Source organism: Neolamprologus brichardi, chromosome 5 (genome assembly GCF_056152115.1).
Source record: "Neolamprologus brichardi isolate AB-2024 chromosome 5, ASM5615211v1, whole genome shotgun sequence".
Lineage (NCBI taxonomy): Eukaryota > Metazoa > Chordata > Actinopteri > Cichliformes > Cichlidae > Neolamprologus > Neolamprologus brichardi.
The window spans coordinates 843,998-862,959 of record NC_142108.1 but is presented as its reverse complement, the minus strand read 5'-3'; the positions used below and the strand labels follow the sequence as shown (position 1 = coordinate 862,959).

The following is an 18,962-nucleotide window of genomic DNA, read 5'->3' as shown; positions in this document are numbered from 1 at the left end:
CTACTGACAAGAAATTCTCACCAGATGTCGGTAACAACCCATCGAATCCACACATGCAAAGAAATCAAACCATAGATGTTCATAAATTAAGTCATGCATAATCATGAGAAATGACACAACACAGCCATGACACCAGCTGAAATCTATTAATAATCAGAAATTACCAAGCTGTCACACAAGAAACATCGCATGATGTATAAAACCAATGAGTACTCTCAAGACCTTTGGTTGCAAACCGTACTGAAGGCATTGGTTACAGAACTGAAGGTTTTAGTGAACATTGTTGAGGAATTGGAAATAATGTCATTTCACCATAAAATAGCCAGGATTCGGACAGAAGAGTGACAAGAATTATCAGAGGAGTTGTCCAAGAGCCAAGGACCACTTGTGGGGAGCTACAGAAAGACCTGGAATGAGCAGGTACAATTGTTTCATAGAAAACAATAAGTATCTTGATGCATGTTCAAGTATCCACGTAAGAAATCCCAAAATCATGATTCCTTTGGCGAAACCTGCATTCAGCTGAGACCGAAGGAGACAGTTGGATGAGTAATGAAGCATTTGTTCCACTTGAAATGCTACATCTAAATGAACAGAATCAACTTTTGGGGAAAATAATAAGTAATGCACTCAACCGCATGGCCTGTATGCACGTTCGCCACACAAGACTCCATTACTGAGGACAAAGCATGTTGAAGCACGTTTAAAGTTTGCTGAGCAACACTGAGACAAGCCTGTGAAACGCTGGGAGAGTAGTCTGGCCAGAAGAGACCCAAAATGAACTCTTTGAATGTGATAATGCACACAATTATTGGAGGTTAAAAGGCACCGCACATCACCCCAAAAACAGTGATGTTTGGAGGTGGGAACATCCTGGTGCGGGGCTATTTTCAGCATACAGCACTGGCACGCTTCATATACTTGAGGGAAGGATGAAAGGGAAAATATACCGAAGCATTCTTGATAAAAATCTGCTGCCATCTACCAGGATGATGAAGATGAAATGAGGGTTGACGTGTCAGCAAGATAATGACCCCAAACACACGCAAAGGAAACTCTTAATTCGTTTCAGAGAAAGAGAATAGCCCAGCCAATCACCTGACCTGAATCCTATTAAAAAACTATGAAAAGAACTAAAGGTCAGAGTTCATAGAAAAGGCAAGAGAGCCTTAAAGATTTGATTTGAAGACGGTGTGGAATGACTGCAAGCTCTCATCACCAACAAAGGCTTTTGTATGAAGTGTTAAATACATTTTAGTAAGTGTGCTCAGTACCTTCTTATTTTTCATTATTACACATAACTTCATTCATGGACATCTTTGGATGGGTTGTTGCCAACATCTATTCAATTCAATTTCATTTTATTTCTACAGTGCCAAATCACAACAACAGTCACCTCAAGGCATTTTATATTGTAAGGCAGACCCTATAATAATACATACAGAGAAAAACCCAACAATCATATGACCTCCTGTGAGCAAGCACTTTGGCAACAGCAGGAAGGAAAAACTCCCTTTTAACAGGAAGGAACCGCCGGCAGCACCAGCCTCAGGGAGGGACGGGACCATCTGAGATAACATGACATCTGGTGAGAATGCCATGTTTGCTATGCTATAGCTATATTAATTAATTCCATATTCCAGCGACACCAGAAGCCTAGAACTGACATAACTGAATGCAGTGTTGGGAAGGTTACTTTTAAAATGTATTACGTTACTCAATGAAAGTAACGTATTCTGAATACTTTGGATTACTTAATATATTATCATGCTGTTTACAACTACATGAATGTGATTTATTACTGTTACTGAAGGTCCGCAGCTCCGAACCGTAGTAAAGGGACCTCTGGCTAATACGGTGGGCTCCTAGCTGAAAACTAGCTTTACTTTGTTGTCTGGGTCAACTTTGCTAGCAGAGACAGAGAGAGGCGTTGAAAGGCTGCTCCAACAGAACTTATTGTTTTTGGAGGAAAACACGAACACGGTGTACAGTCGAGTCTTAATAGCTTACTTACAACTGGGCTCGTCAGGCTCTCTTCTTGCCTGCAGTGGTTATTATTATATTTACATGCTTCCAGCTCTACTTTTCCTTTTTCTCCCTCCCTCGCTCACAGACACATAACGGGTATGGCAGTCCATTGTCCCTGCAGCACGGACTACACTGCCCATGATGCTACATTCTTTAGAGCTATACCTGTAGCATTCTGCCTATTAGCTTAGCACAACAACAACAAAAAGCCTCTCTCACCCAGGAAACACGCAGAGAGAGAGCGTCACCCTGTAACCATGGCAACCATAACGCTGCCGCCTGGAACAACAGAACGTAGCTGTCAAACAAAACCCAAACAGGCCTGACCCGCCACAATATGAAACAGGGAAGTGTAATCCATTTATTTCAACAAAGTAACTGTATTCTAAATACCACCTTTTTAAACGGTAACTGTAACGGAATACAGTTACTCATATTTTGTATTTTAAATACGTAACGGCGGTACATGTATTCCGTTACTCCCCAACACTGACTCAATGTAATCCAGAAATTATTAATATTGTAATATTGTATAGTCCAATTGTCTGTTTTACTAAACCTTAGTTTGTCTAAAATTTATTAAACCAACTAAGATGGCACCCGTGAGCCTTCTGTTTCAAATCTAGACCCTCATCAAATAGCAACATTTGCTAATGGTAGTTATCTTAACGAGCCCTCAACTAGCAAAGTCATCTTGTGCATGTATTTTATTTCTTATGCATCAGCTAGAAAGCAGTGAAGCATGGCTATCAAAACTCAGTAACTAAAATGCAATATCACTAACAGCTATTAGATGCTGCCTCCAGATAAATCCATTCCTAGAAATACTGAGGGGTTCATATTTTTTGCTAAATTTGGACCTTCCAATAGGTGCACCAGTATATTCTATAAAACTGCCATACTGTGACATGTGTCACAGAGAATTGTGTAGCCTGCACTTTGGTGTGGGTGTGCGCTGATACACCAGCCGCACAGACTTATTATTACTCCTCGTTAAAGAACAATAAAGTCCATATTTGAAATAACTCGTGATTTTCCCTCTTGATTAGGTGTAGTTACTATAAACTATATACGTGTATTTGACACACTGTGAATCAGAAAGGGCTGTGTGCGCTATGTGCACCTTGGAAACTGTTTCTTGGGCTTAACATTATCCCATTTTGGCAGATACCACCTCCGTGTTCCTGTTACATGTAAGGTGTTTCTTGCCTTGACAAACTGGTTGCGGCAGTAATGACTGCCAAGAGACACCGCTCCTGTTTTTAAGAGCTAGAAGTTGCATGTTTGTCATCTAAGAAACGGCAGCTAGGCTCATGTTTGGACTTTTGTATTCTGCACTTTATTTAGCTCTTTCCCCCATGCACTTTTTACTCTTGCTTCAAATGTGGTTAGGTTTAAGCAGTCAAGACTACTTGGTTAGATTTAGGCACTGAAGATTACTTATTTAGATTCAGGAAACAATGTGCTTTGTAATATATTTATTTTGAGCCCTAAGTGGGAAAATCTCCAACTCAGGTCTTTGACTCCACGTGCTATGCTAGTGTACTGATCTGCATGCAGATTTAGGTCGGGTAAGACAATACTCCTCATACATAAGTGTTGGAAGAATGGTTGAAAGATCACTGCGGATTATGAAGAGCTGAGACTTATATGACGGGATTTGCTGTCCCTGTGGGAGTCACGGAGATGCTTCATATGACTTGGTCTCCATCTGCTGGTGTAAATAAGCACTGCATGACTGCACGGAAGGAGAGAGAGATCAACTAGAAATGATTTGCAACATATTTGTCCCCTTAAGAAATGAGGAGAGGACAGTCTATACAAAGGTTTATGGGTTAAATATAAAAACAGTCTAAATCTCTAGCACTGATAATATTACTATACAAGAGATCTGAAGAAAAAAACCTCCTAATACTCGCGGTTCTGTCACAACTACATTCATTTTGAAAAGAAAATTGTCTGTGCATGTTAATTCACTGGTACAGTGATTGGTTATCTTCAACTTTTATAACTTTAAACAGCTTTCTTTAATATATGCTTGCCCATAATCTGGATTATTTATACATACATTACACACAGGTGAAAGATGATGGCTCTACACCTGTCCTGATCACGTGGCTGGAAAAAGTCAGGGTGCATTTCAAAAGTGTATTTTGCTCAGGAAGATTTCTCAGTGGGAGATGTGACCAAGTATCTGCATGGCAGCCATAGTAAGAGCGGCTCCAACTCTTTAAATATTGAGGAGAGGAGTTCCAATGGTTGCTTTATGGCTTTCTTTAGCAGATGACACACTGGCCCATCCTTTATGAAAAGAGAGGAGAAAACGCTGTCCCATAATTCATTGCTATGGACCATCCAGCCATTCATGAAAGCCAACAACATAATTAAACACAGCTATGCAGATCATATAAATTTTAACTGTAACTGCATTTTCGATTTCATTCATAGCCTCCTAATAGATTTATAATTTTAACAACAATTAGTTGAACTCACAGCTGAACTCTGAACATCACACTGCTGGAATAAAAACGTTTTATTGCTGAGTTGTCGCTGAGTGAAGAACGCAGGACGCCATATTTGCTGAAGGTTCTGTATAACCAGTCTTCATTAGTAATATCCTTTGTTGTATGACACAGTTTAGGATACATTTTTACTTCAGTTCTGCTGGAGTAGGTGATAGATGAAGGGAATTTTACTACAGTCAGAAATCCTAAACAGGGAGGAGGACAGGAGTTACACACCATATGATATAATATGGATTTACCAATCAAGGTAAATTATTGGGATGTCACAGTTGCAGGATGATCACCCAACAATGTGCTGTAAAAAGCCAGTTCACGTCAGTAAAAACCAGCCTTCTGCCAATAGCAGTGAGTTAGTGGTGGTACTTCATTTCTAACAGAAAACAATGTGTTTGAGTTCTTTTAGTCAACATCGAGCATTTGCAGTCGTAGCGCCCAAGCTGTGGAATAATTTAGCCCTATACATCAGACAGGCTCCCACTGTCAATCTTTTTAAATCTTATCTTAAAACGCATTTTTATTTACTGGCTTTTAATACAGCATGAGAGTTATTGGTTAATTCATATTTGGTGTTTGCTATCAATACTCTAAGTTATTTTATTATGTATGTTGTATTCTTGTACAGCACTTTGGTCAATGCTCCTGATGTAATTAAATGTGCTATATAAATAATTAAACCATAAACCATAACATGTAATCACTATTTGAGTTCCACTAGGTCTCAGCACAGAGACATACTTTGGTTAGATATACTTTGTTTAAAGATTGATATCGAAAGGATTATTTAAGTTACATCTGAATATACATTATGACAAAAACTTGAAGCAGTAAAAAATACTGCACCTATAAACAATTCTAATTTACTTTCATCCACTGTATTTGGTGTACGGTACCAATCAGTGTTATAAAAAATCGAATATAATCATAATTAAAAAGTCAAAAAATGTGTTTATCTGAGCAGAATTTTGATCCAGTGTTATAGATTTAGGGCTGGCGTGGTCGGGCCAAAGTGATTCGTTTTTTCCATGAGGCCCTGGCGACTCTGCTGGGTCCAGCTAAGAAAATGTGATTTGAATTCACTTTTAAAACGATACAGTGAGTGACCCCTTTATTCATCCTTATGTTAGGTGTGTTCCTACACGGGAAGCTGTAACTGCACATTTGCCTGTCCTGGCTGAACTGCACCTGCTTATCGTCTTTGTGCTGTTGCTGCATTTTAGAGTATTTTTGAACATTTTTATGGGAATTATGTGCTTCACTTTTTGGTTAGTAAAATTCCCAAACCTTTTTCCCGCCAGTGTCAGTGGTTAAATGTGTCTGTGGTGTTTGAGGCCACTTTAACTTGGTTTGATTTCAGGAGAAAATCAAAGATTATCCAGACCTTCAAGAATCGGAGATCATTTATCTGAATTTCAAGAGCGGGTCCACACCTCCATATGGCCCCCTGCACTACAAGCAGTACATACTCATGCCCCTCCCCCAGTTAATTCACTTCTCATTAGTACAGGGGGATCTGTGGCCAGTCCCCTCTGAGGCCTTCCCCAATTCATGCTCAAGACATCGGCCATTACCTACTAGAAACGCTGTCATATCTAAATGAGGATGTGCTCCCAGCTAGATTTACTCGCAGTTTAACTGGGTAGTTCAAATAGATTACATAGATAAATGTAACTAAATGTTAGCTGCACAGAGGGAGTTATATATGCCACTGTTTATATTGGCTAAATGGGACATTTAAAAATAAATGATAGCACAAAAACCCCATGTGACCAAACTTTGCAGTTTGTTATTGACAGCACTTCTTCCATTACTCACTCTCTATTTTTAAACCTCTGTTTTTGCCTTTTCTAAAACTCTGCATATCTGCTGCCGACTGGTCCTCGCTCCAAACTCGGTTTCTTCTGTGAGATGATCAGCTTTACCAGTGCTATGACTTAACACATTCAGTAAAGGGATACTTCCTTACTAAATGAATCTCCCCTTTGTGACATTTAACCGACCAAAGTGAAATGACTGCTACTTCACACGCTCTTCTGATTGTGCTTTGAGTCTTTAATTCTTCTGCGTTTGGCTCTGCCATTCTGTAAACCCGTAGCTATTAATAAATAAACTGAAATCATAAGAAGGGAGTTACTCATGTATACAAATGCATGGACAGGCATGTTTTCAACATGGAATTACTGCTGCCATAGAAAAATAAATCTAAGAAAACACAAGAGAAAAGAACAACAAGTAAAACAGGTAACCTGCCGGTGGAGGCGTGCACAGCGTGAAGCATGAGTTCATAAGGCAACTGGAGAATAAACAGCGCACTGTGTGTGCATGTGAGTGGCAATGTGGCACTGTGGAACAGACATCGTTACTGTTAACACCCACAGAGGACGGAGCAGCCTCTGACTGCGCTCGCAGGCTTTGAATTTGGTACAAACTGGACTTAAAATAATACGACAACATTCCCAACAAAGAATCCTCTTTTCTTCTTCTCAAGGTGCATTATCTGCTGAGTCATGACCACCCCCCTCCACAAACTCCACGGAGCACATGTCCAAAAAGCCCTTCGAGGGTGAGGCAACTGTTTGATGAAATCTATCATCTCATGTAAACTGTGGATGGAGGCCAGCTGCTGATAGACCTCTGACCCCGCAGCAGCATAGGTGGTCACTCCAAGTCCTGAAGGTTGATTGTGCTTCCTGTGAACTGGGAGTTGTCAGAGCCATTGTCGTCCTCTGTAATCACCGAAGACTCCTGTGAAGAAAAGCATCACAGCTCAGTTCTCTAAAGGCTGACAGTGTCACTAATCTGTGGCTATTACAAAGGACAAACACAGAAAAGCACAAATGCAGTCGAATGTCTCTTTAACGACAAAAGATTACTCCCACCTGTAAAATGTTGACAGGCAGGTCAACAGTGAGCTGAGAGTGGGAGCTGGAGGGCTGAGAGCTCAGCTGGAAGGCCAGGTCTCCATCACTGGCTGGGTCATCCTGCGTGTTCACACATTGATTAGACACTCCAACAACCGCTGTGCATTAGTGTGCTGTTCAGTGCACAAAAGTAAGTGAAAAGAAAAACAGTCCCTAGTTGGATGTTTCTATTCATTTTTTACTAATTTACAGTTGATCAGACAGGAGAGAAATCAGATTAACGGAGATTTCACACTTGGAACTCTGAAACTAAACATTTGGCCTTTCTCAATATGCGTACTTGTGCGTACTTGTGCGTACTTGCGTTCTCGTGTACTCATGATACGTCATCAGTCGGAGACCAAGTACTGTTCCAATTCAAAGTACGCATCAAGCCGAGAACGCGAAAAAGTCCCGGATGTGTTCTCGCTCCGCCCGTTTTATGGAGCATGCATCGGTGGTGACTTGTGTGGACTTGGTACAGCTAAATATCCCAGAATGCATTTCGTCCAAAACTCAAACGCGGCAATGGCGGACGAGGCTAAAAACTTTTAAATATTACCCTTTCTGGGTCACAAAATAAACTTTTAAGTTCTTTTCAAGCGAGAATGTAGCTGTGTAAACTTCAAATATCTGCTCGATTTACCAAGATATCATATATTTCCAAACGCGCTCCGACGTTTTCGGAGACGTCTGTGACCCACCAGCTCCATAGCAGACAGCGAGGTCGAGGATTATTACAGCCGGCGAGAACAGCAGACTCCCGGCACATCGTTTTCAACCCCCCCCCCCCGCGGTCTTTTCGCTACTCAGGTTAAACAAACCCCAGTAGCTGTCTATTGTATTGAGTGTCCACTAAAATAAAAATAAAAGCGTTTTAACATCTCACCTGCTTGTTTTTATTAAGGTATGTACACGTATGTACATGTACACTATTTTTATTAATAGAGATTTCACTACTGAGGTTAAACATGATTTATAAGTCACTTAGATCACTTCTAAATGTTAATGTTTGGTTTATTTCAGTGTTTTATTTGTTCCTGAGTAAACCGGTTTGGCTGTGATTAAAGTCAAGCTTCATAACATATTACTCACAGTTAAATTAAGAGGGGACGGCAGTAAAAACTCCGGACCTGTGACATCATCAAGTACGCTGGTGTACCAATTGTACAAATCGCGAGTCCGTGAGTACGTACTCGCGTACTTGAGAATTGAGAAAGGGCCATAGTGTTTTATGTGTGGGTGTGGGTAGCATTAGCTGTGCTAGCATTAGCTGTGCTAGCATTAGCTGTGCTAGCAGCACCAACTTTCATGAGGTCTGTGCAGAATGTTTCTACACTTTTCTCGAGTTATTTTACATCATTCAACTTCTTCCACTTTGGCCGCCACACAGAGACCTTTGCTTCAGGTGTTTCCTGATACTGAGCTGAGGAATTGGGTTTCACTTCCACCAATGTCCTTGTAGCTTCTGGCATATATAGCCCTGTTCCATTACGGCCTACACAGGTTGGCTCGACATGGTTTTTAGGGTTTTCCATTAGGTGATAGTACCTGGTACCAGGTACTTTTTTTAGTCATGAAGTGATCTAAAAATGTGACGTCATCAGACTGCATGCCACTGATTGGCTATTTAATGTCATGAGTGTCTCCATCATGAAAATCAAAAACCACCATTTTTGAAACCTGGCAACGAGGGACAAGGCTGCACAAAAACAGCACGGTGGTCCCCAAATGTGACAAAAACCCACAGACACCAGCAGGTATACCATTGCCAGTCATCCTCCTTTGTTCGTGTGGCATACAAATGATGTCACAGGAAGTACAGGCACGTTGCTATAAAACGACCCGACGCACATAAGTTGGTACTTGATTGTAATGGGAAACAATAATACAGCTGGTTTTAATGGCACACATTTGATAAAATGGTAAAAACAAGCCTCAGACAGAACAACTCCCTGTAGCCAGTGTTAAACTGGCACTTTAATGAGCTTATGGGATGTTGCTCTGCACTTATACTCTGTTCTTAGTTCCCAAATAGCAACTAGTATTTTCACAGTACACAAAAGGTCAATTTCACACTGTGCAGTAAAAATGCAGGAGAAGGAATTAAAATTCTAGGAACTAAGGCTACGTTCACACTGCAGGTCTTAATGCTCAATTCAGATTTTTTGATCAAATCCGATTTTTTCATCTGCGTGTTCACACTACAAATAAAATGTGACAGCAAACGCGCTCTAGTGTGAACGCTCAAAGCGGCCGCATGCGCAAAAGAAGACGCCACACACAACGCGCTCTGTTTAGACCCAGAGCAAACAATATTGTTTGACTGATGGCCGTTAATATAAAGACTTCGGACTTCACGTTTCCCAATTTTTGCTTTAAGTTATTTTGTTATTTACATAATAATGTAAATAACCTAATAATGATCCTTATTGCTGTTTTAGAGGAGCGGTGCTTCAAAGGATAGTTGCAGATTTCTGTCAGAATCTGTTTTATACAGTACAAATAAAATGTTCACGTTGTCTTCCCAACAGTTTCACTAACACCTACACGGGATGGACAGGAAGCGCTCGCGATGTCTTCTCCGGCGCTGATAATTGGCGTCTGTCTTGTGTCAGTGACGTAAAAGACTGATTTAATGCGACCTGACTGTTCAAACAGCAGTCGCTTTCTAAAACATCAGATATGTATCGGATTCAGTACCACATACGAAAGTGACTCAGATCGGATTTGAAAATATCGGATTTGTGCGTTCACACTGTCACACCATGAACGGATATGGGTCGCATAGGGTCAAAAAAATCGTATTTGATGCGCTTTCGCCTGCAGTGTGAACGTAGCCAAATTCTCATTAAAACAAAGGCAAGCGCCCAGACAGTAGCAGTGGCGAGTTATCCAAATCACGAGCTTATTTGAACCGTAAGTATCACGGTTTGGTCTAAACAGCTTTATGTTTTCTGACCAGGGCAGATTTGCCACCTTCCCCAACTTGTCATATCTCACCTGCAGCAGGTGGATCTGGACATACTGGGCACCGGTGATGGGGTCACGGAGAGTCAGGCCCCCATTTGCTACTGCAGCTCCATCACCATAGCGAGCCCCAGAGGGAGCGAGTGGTCCTGGAGCTGTGGCAGCCTTTGTTCCTTTAGCTTTTCTCTGACTTGAGCTTGAAGTCCCTGGACAAGTCAAAAGAAAGTCTTGTCAGTCTAACAGTTAATGGAGCTTTGGCTAGCATGAAACTAAAGAAAGTAAGTTACCGGAGGAGGCCGAGGGGCCTCTCTGCTTCTTCTTCTTAGCCAGCTGGATGGCTCTGTAGTCAGTCCTAGCCGAGCCCCCACTCTCCTGTCAAGCAAAATGGGAGCATGTTAGGTTTGCACTAGGGATGCACCGATACCGATACTGGTATCGGGTATCGGGCCGATACTGTAAAATGTGTGTGTACTCATACTCGTAAAAGTTAACCGATACCATGAACCGATACTAACTTATTTCATTAATCAGAGGGTGGCTTGTCATTTCTGTTGTAGTTTTTAGATTGGCCACTAGGGGGACATCCCGCGGTAAACAGGCACAGGGTTAGGCGAGTGAGACTGGCGGCTCCAGATAAAAAAAGAGAAACTGGAGGCTGCTGTAGCTAGGCTAAACAAAATGTCAGCAGTGTGGACCGGAACAGCCAACTTTAACTCAAGTTTTGGAAAAGCGAAGAAAAATGTCAAGAGAAAATCCACGGGCAGTTAAAATAACAGAGCGATAACTCATTTTATCGCTCTGGATGACCAGCCAATGCCGGTCGTGGAAAACATAGGATTGCACCGTCTTCTCAGCATACTCGAGCTGCGATATGAAATATAATAAATAAACAGAAGTGTTTATTTATTATTCTGAAAGCTCGAGACAGTGCCAATAGTTCAGTGGTGTTTTGTTAAATTACAATGTGGAGACTCTGCAATAATTTAACAGAAGTGCTTATTTTTCACTTGAAATTTTTTTGTGGTCATTTTTATTAAGATATTTTTTATCGGCAGAGAATATAATAAAACCTGTCTTCCAATTCATTGCATTTGTGTGTGTGTGTGTGTGTGTGGTAGAAGTATCGGTTTTTGTACTCTGTATCGGCAAGTACTCAGATCCAAGTATCGGTATCGTATCGGTTTGAAAAAATTGGTATCGTTGCATCCCTAGTTTGCACCACCTTTCATCATCTGTCTGTTGACTACTTTTTCTACTGATTGTGATTAATCTTGTTAAATATGTGCCACCACTGAAGAACATATTGTCAAATAAAAAAGGACATTCATTCAAAGATCCGAAGACTGAAAAACAACAAAGAAAGAAAAGAAACGAAAAACATCTGAGACAATGGCTATATTATTTCCATTTCTAGATGAAAGAATGGAGACTGACAATTCATTATCAAAGACTTTATATGTCATTGAACTATGAGTCTTTTCTGGTTTTGTTACAGAAAGGTGAGCAGGGTCCTCACCCAACCGGTTACCTTTCGAGATAAAGAGGAAAGCTTGTATGCCTGTAAGTCGCAAATGTATTTTCTGTATCAGCTGTGTTTCGATTGGTTTATTCAATCTGTGAGTATCTATGCTCACCAGGAAACTGCTCGGTGACACAGAACTGAGTTCCGAATCTTTCTGTGGGCTGAAGCTGCTGCTGTGACCAGGAAAGACAAACTGAGTGAGCACTTTTCCTCCCTCCTGGGGTCCCAGCACCTCCACACAACCCAACAGAGTCCCAGCACCTCCTTGGCCGCCCACCTCCACCACCTTAGATGGTGAGCCAAGGAGCTCGGCAACGGGAGCTACAGCCAGGGAGGCTGTGGGTTCCACGCTCAAGGAGCTGGACGAGCTGAGTGGGTGCTGCAGAGTGGGGTCCACAGTGGCACCAGCACCCTGCATAGTAAGGGCAGTGAGGGTTCCCAGCGCCTCTGGGGTAACTGTCTGCACATCGTCCAGGTTAAGGGTGCCTTGTGGGCGCAGGACGTCACTTGCCGTTCCCTCCAGGTTGTGGTGGGGGGTCATGTCGGCATTGGCTGCCAATATGAGAGGGTCCACAGCCTTGGCCATTGTGGTGTTAGTGCTGGTAACAAGTGTAGTTCCCACTGAAGAGGGGTCGATGGTCAGGATGCCAGAGCTGACCAGGGAAAGGTCCATTGTGAATGGGCCATTCGACGTACCCCCACCAACTGGGATTCCCACTCCAATGCCTGTAGTGGGTGCAGTTCCTCCAGGCACAGAAGAGAACAGAGAGCTGAGGTCCAGGTTTGTCAACTGGTCGCCCCCAGCAATACCAGGTCCAGCAACCGTGGTAGGTGTGGAGCTAACGAGCTCGTTACTGGGGGTCAGGGTTGGTGTGGTCTCCATCTGACTGAGAACATCTGGGAAGGAAAACGAAAACAAAAACCCTGAGTTAAAAATGAACATCTCAGGAACAACGGCAAGTGGAATAAAAGATTAAAACTGTTACACAAGAAAGAAGGAACGGTTTCCATCCATCGTCCCACATGGAAACAGATGTTTTATCAAACACGTTCCAGTAAGGTTCGTTTCTGTTACACAGGGTTTGTGTATCGAGATGGCTGCGTATAGATGTCCACACACAGTACGAGACTCGCATACTGAAATGCAGCACAGTGCTGAGGAACTTTAAGTCTGCAGAACAATTACTAACCAGGACTGAGGTGGTGATGTTTGAGCATGTGGCTCTTAAGGCTGCTGCGGGACGAGAAGTGTTTGGAGCAGTTGGCCACAGGGCAGCGAGTCCTCAGGGTGCTGGCGTCCTGCTTATGCTTTTTGGAGTGGATGTAGAGGCTGCTACGTGCTGAAAACTTGGCATTACAACCTGAAAAACACAAAGGAGGCACATGTTACTGAAATCAGTCACCATGAAACGCTGGTCTTAAGTAAATATTTCAGGGAGAAAATGTGAAGATTTGTCTCGTGGAAAATTATTAGTTTTGTTGTTGTTCCTTTATAAAAGGTTTGTACCTTCTGCATGGCACTGAAAAGGCTTAGTGCCTAGATGGGTAATACTATGTCCTTTGAGGTGCTCGGCCCGGGTGAAGGACTTCCCACAACCCTCCTCTGAGCAGACAAAGCGCCGATCATCATCATGTTTCCTTATACACACACACACATTTAAAACAAAGTAAGAAAAGTCATAGCACAAAAACAGAATTTCATTTACATTTTGTTGCATCAAACTGAAGCTAAACTTAACAAGGAATCAAAGCCTTTCAAAGTCAAACTGCACCAGTAAAACAGAACTGCAGCGACAAGCTCAAGTTCACTAAAACAAAAACAGGCATGTAACAGCAATCGCACTTCCTGTAGTGGCAAAACATTCCCACAGACAGCACGGAAGAGGAGGGTGTATGCTGCTTTTCGCAAGGCTCGATTTAGGCCAGTGGTTCTTAACCTTGTTGGAGGTACCGAACCCCACCAGTTTCATATGCGCATTCACTGAACCCCTCTTTAGTGAAAAATAAAATATGATTTTTTTCAAATTCAAGACATAGATATGTTTTTTATTGGTGCACAAAATGAGCCGTGCATGTCACGGTGGAGGCTCTGCCGAACCCCTGAGACCGACTCACCGAACCCCTAGGGTTCGATCGAACCCAGGTTAAGAACCACTGATTTAGGCATTTTGCTAAGACTGTTTTGGGTATTTGGAGCCAAAGAAGCATATGATGAGAGGTCTGACTGACAGCCCAAGTATACCAAGCACACTGAGAAACACCTGTCAATCAAAAGGTAGCCACATCCTACATTATAATAGTGCTTTATTCCAGTGGTCCCCAACCCCTGGGCCTCGGACCGGTACCGGTCCGTGAGAGTTGAGGCTCAGGTGTGAAATGTATAGTTTTCAGGGTTTTTATCGGTTTTCAGTGTTATTTTGTTATCGTTTTTATCGTTAACTCGGTTTTCCTGGGTCTTTTCATGTGTGTTATGAATAAATCTTGTTTTTTTCGGTACCGGTACTAGTTTTATTTTGTTGTATTTATCTGCGACACCTTAAAGGCCGGTCTGTGAAAATATTGTCGGGCATAAACCGGTCCGTGGCACAAAAAAGGTTGGAGACCGCTGCTTTATTCTATATAACTTGATATAAAACCATAACATACTAAATGAGTATCAACACTGTAGAGAAGACTTGCAACTAGATGACCTTTACAGAGAAAACTTCACATTTTCATAACCTTGTTCTTTCAAACTTTTATGCAAAGAACACAAAACTAAAATTGACATGGTCAGCTTATCTAACAAGGTTTGTTCTCACCGCACGATGTAGACATTCAGTCCCTTTATTCCTTTGATAACTTTGTTTGATGTTATAAAACATTACTTCAGGTTTCTGTTTATTGCCTTTAGGAACATGTAGAAAATACACAAAAGGAAAAGCTGCGTTGCATCAGATCTACCTATCAGCTATTTTCCATCTGCAGTCGCAGAAAGATACAGTGTCAGCAGTTCCTAACAGTGAGTTACACACAAATGGAGTGTGTCCACTATTTTATACCATGATCAAAGCATAAATTAATAAGCACTCACCTTTTATGTCGGAGCAACTTTGACATGCTTGTAAAAGACCAGCCGCAGCCCTCGGAGTCACAGACAAACGGCCTCTCGCCTGGAGAAAGGAAGTTACAAGTTTAATTCCTAACGCTACACTACACCTGCTGCTGCAAGGATCCTCACTTCACAAATCTTTTCATGTGAGCTGGATCGAGATTTTTTTGGCCGATTTTCTTTCGGAACGCTAGAGCTGCTGATTGGTTTTGTCCTTCTAAGAACTAAAAGTGACAACATGCACACTTATGTTTGTGATTTCTATTTAATTCAACGCTCATAAAAAACAAACAAAAAACACAATTTTGGCCTTTTTAAATAACTTACAGCTATACATATTCCCCACAAAAGCATCGGGTTTACTTGTCGCTCCAAGCTCAGAAAGAACTTTTACTCTCTGCATTAGTGCTGAAGAACAATCACAGCTAATGTGTTTTGCGGCACTGCAGCTGACTGCTTCACAAAAATGTATTAGGAATAAGCCAGAGTTAATTTAGTAGACTACATGCTGCTTTTTAAAAAAAATTAACCACAGAAAACAACAGGCCCAGCTGAACCGACCCTTAAATCTACTCTCAATTTACCCGTGTGACTCCTCATGTGGATCTTGAGACGACAGGCCTTATCATAGGTCTTGTCACAGCCTGGGTAGGTGCACATGAAGTGGCCAGTTTCTCTGAAGTGAGTGCGATTGTGGGAGAACAGAGCACTGAAGGTGATGAAGGTTTTCTCACAGCCTGCAAAGGACAGAAAGACAAACATGTAGGACACCAACGGTACCATAAAGGCATATTTTATATGTATATATTTTTTCATCATATTCTGTTAAACAGAAGCTGTTATAATCATGTACCCTCATACTGAACATAGATCAGTGCATCTGCATTTAACTCTTGTGAGACAAAAGCTCAGGATTCACACTGCTTTTAACACTCACCTTTAAACAGTTTTTTCTACTACTGGTTATATACGATGTCTGAAGGGATCCAGAATATGGTCATCTGGGAACTTTGCTGCTTTAAGGTTGTTTAGGTAGGGCAGCCACAGAGTTTGTTTAAAACCAGTAGGAGTTAAAACAGCTCGTTTCAGGGGTTGATACTGAGTCCCAGTATCAGATAAATTTGGAGTATTTTTGAACTGCAAGACATGCAAAGCTATTCTAGCACAGAAAATGAATAGAAATGTGTAGCAGGAAATAAGTAAATGCCCTGTGTTGCTCAAAACACGTCAAACCTTCTGGTAAAGTGCTTCATATCATAGCAGTGATGTTGTGGAGTACCCATCAGCCAATTCCAAGTGCAGAATAAAAAGCTAGAAATTCCAAATGGTTACATAAAAGCACAAAATTCACAGTTTGATGTATGAGTTACCTGGAAATTCACATTTGTGAGGCCTCTGTGGCTCAAAGTGGACCCTCTGATGGTTGGTGAGCCGGGTGGCACTGCGAAACCTCTCGTTGCAGACCTCGCAGGCAAAGGCGTTATCCTGCTCGTGGACTTTGACGTGAGCCTTGAGGTTGTAGACGGTGGTAAAACGCCGCCCGCAGCCTTCAAACTGGCATGTATGTGGCCGCTGCTTGTTGTGGGACTGGAGATGCCGCTTCAGCTTGTAGGAGGTGGCAAATGCCCAGCCGCAGCCTTCCACGGTGCACTGATATGGACGCGGGTCCTCAGCATGGTTTAGGAGGTGAACCTTGAGTTTCTGTCGTGTGTCAAATGTGGAGGGGCAGCCTGGTTCTGGGCAGTCAAAGGTGGACACGGTGTCTTTCTTGGACCTGATTACTGGTACAGAGTGACACTCTTCATTGTCACAGCCAGCTACAGCGGCTTCGGGAGGAGGAGGGCCCATATCTGCTTCTGTTACTGCACATAGTGACCCTGCCTCCTGCTTGGCACAGGAGTCCAGTGAAGTACCTAGCTCTGACAGGGAGCAGTCATCCACCAGAGCCAGCTCTGAGTCGCTGACAGACAAACCAGGTGTGGGCTCTTCCTGATGGCTGGAACTGGCTACTGCCAGTGTGCTGATCTTCCCGATCGATTTGGTACCACTGTCATAGTTGAGGAGAACAATATCTTCATGATCTTTCATTCCTAAGTGCTCCTTTAAGCTAACCATGTCATCCTCCTTATGTACATAGCCCTCGGGTGGGGCAGCAAGAGTTAGTACCCCGTTTTCAATAGTCACTATGATGCTTTGGTTGTTTATCGTGATAGTTCCGGAAAATGTTTCGCTAGCAGGCGGACTCGTGGAGGCCGTGACCGGGTTTGTACCGCCCTGCGGCCCCGCTGAATCTGTACCAAAGTCCGATGTATCCATGGCTTCCACGATCCCCGCAGTCCCTGAAATCAAGGTACTGCTCTCGTCAACGCGAGGCTGCGACGAGAGCTCCCTGACCAGTTTACCTTCGTTGCTTTCGGTACACATCTGGCCACAAATCCTATCGCCATATTTGTTTGTCAAAACAACGTCTTCGACGGTGGGGTGGTAGGCAGTCTGTTTAACGTTACCCGCCGCGGGATTATCGTTCAGTAAATTGAAAACATGCTCAGGTTTCAAGCCCTGTGTATCGAGGCAGTTCAAAGTGTCATTAGATTCACATGAAACAACGTTACTGCGGTTTCCAGCCTCCATGGGGCCACAGTGACTTGCTTTGGAACACAGCTTTTTACCTTTCATTTGATCGCCATCCTCAGGCACATCGCGCTGTTTACTTGTCTCGCCGCTGCCTTCGTCTTGAACGACATTAAAAAGAACATAAAACTCCTGGGTGGTTTGTTCCGCCAGGTTTACCGTGCTCAAGTTCCCCAGCGCCGCAGCGCTATGGCTGGCTACTGAGGGCTGTTTGCAGGAGCCGTCCTCACGCTGCTGCCGTAAAACTGGAAACGTTGGTTGCCGCTGCGGCATCGGTTCCTCTTCCCCTTCAAAGAGAGGCAGCGCCATTTGCATTACAACATCCCCGCTTTCTAATCCGTATTTCCAGGCTGTCTTGACAAACTCCTGTGAAGCTAGTAGGGCACTGAGCTCGTGTTCCTTCTCCGGGTTCACGTTATGAAATCCCACGCCCGGTCTGTTACCCGGTAAATTGCTTTTAAGCGTAGTTTGCGGTGCGCTGACAGGCGAACAAGCCACCTCGCTGCCATTTTCCGCCAGTAGGCGAAACGGCGATGTTCTCGGCCTAGTGTTGTTGTTGTTGTCGCTGTGTAGCTCAAGCGACTCCAGCAGCACTTCCGCTTCATTTTCGCTGGAAATAAAATGAGGTATTGACCCCGTTGCCGATCGATGTGGAGACGAAATGCTTCTGTGTAGGGCGCCATGTTGAGACTGAATGTTTTGGGCATCAGAAAGCCCCTGGATTTCCATCTTGGTATCCCTGTAGCAGCGACACGGAAAAAGGCCCGCCCTACTAAATGGATATGATCCATGGAGCCACTACACGGTTTCCAGTGGGCCTAGTGTTGCGTTCAGGGGCAGTAATGAAATGAAATTTCAACTTAGGGGTGGAGGAACCAACAAGCTTTGGTAGTCGGGTGTTTGTTAGCAACTACCAAAGCTTTGTCGAGGTCGATAGAACTTCTCTTCAGTTTTCTGCACAGAAGCTGATATTTAAGAAAACGAATAAAGCCACAGCTGATAGCTAAACTTACAGTCTGCTATTAACAGAGGGACAACCAATTGTCTTTGGGTCAAAAAGTGCAATATATACTGCTGCCCTTAAATGTAATGGTTTGAACCACGAGGAGTACCTGAAGGCAGCGAGAATATGCCACAGTGAAATTGTGATGTGGATAGTGTAGTATTGGATATTTGTGCGGATTAGTTATTATCAATAATACATTTAAGATAACCATTCTACACTATTTATTTATTTATTTTTAACTGAAAAGTGAATCCAAAACTTGGGAAATTCCCGTTTCCAGTTTGGTACAGTT

The 18,962-nt window shown here is 42.8% G+C and overlaps 1 protein-coding gene across 2 annotated transcripts; it reads right to left on the bottom strand.

Annotated features, from left to right (window-relative positions):
- Nucleotides 1–6,587: 6,587 nt before the first annotated feature.
- si:dkey-156n14.3 (zinc finger protein ZXDC) lies at nt 6,588–18,425 on the bottom strand. 2 transcript variants are annotated; one of them, XM_006800217.3, is made up of 10 exons: nt 16,404–18,425; nt 15,618–15,770; nt 15,016–15,094; nt 13,450–13,580; nt 13,133–13,303; nt 12,055–12,839; nt 10,708–10,792; nt 10,454–10,626; nt 7,430–7,531; nt 6,588–7,295 (listed from the first exon to the last, which is right to left on the bottom strand). In XM_006800217.3, exons 1-10 carry the CDS (start codon nt 18,391–18,393, stop codon nt 7,209–7,211), a joined length of 3,756 nt encoding a protein of 1,251 aa, XP_006800280.1. In that variant the 5' UTR covers nt 18,394–18,425; the 3' UTR covers nt 6,588–7,208. The 2 variants fall into 2 exon arrangements, with proteins under 2 accessions (XP_006800280.1, XP_087696591.1); XM_087840465.1 differs by lacking the exons at nt 6,588–7,295; nt 7,430–7,531 and having other exon boundaries at nt 9,779–10,626.
- Between the last annotated feature and the right edge of the window lie 537 nt (nt 18,426–18,962).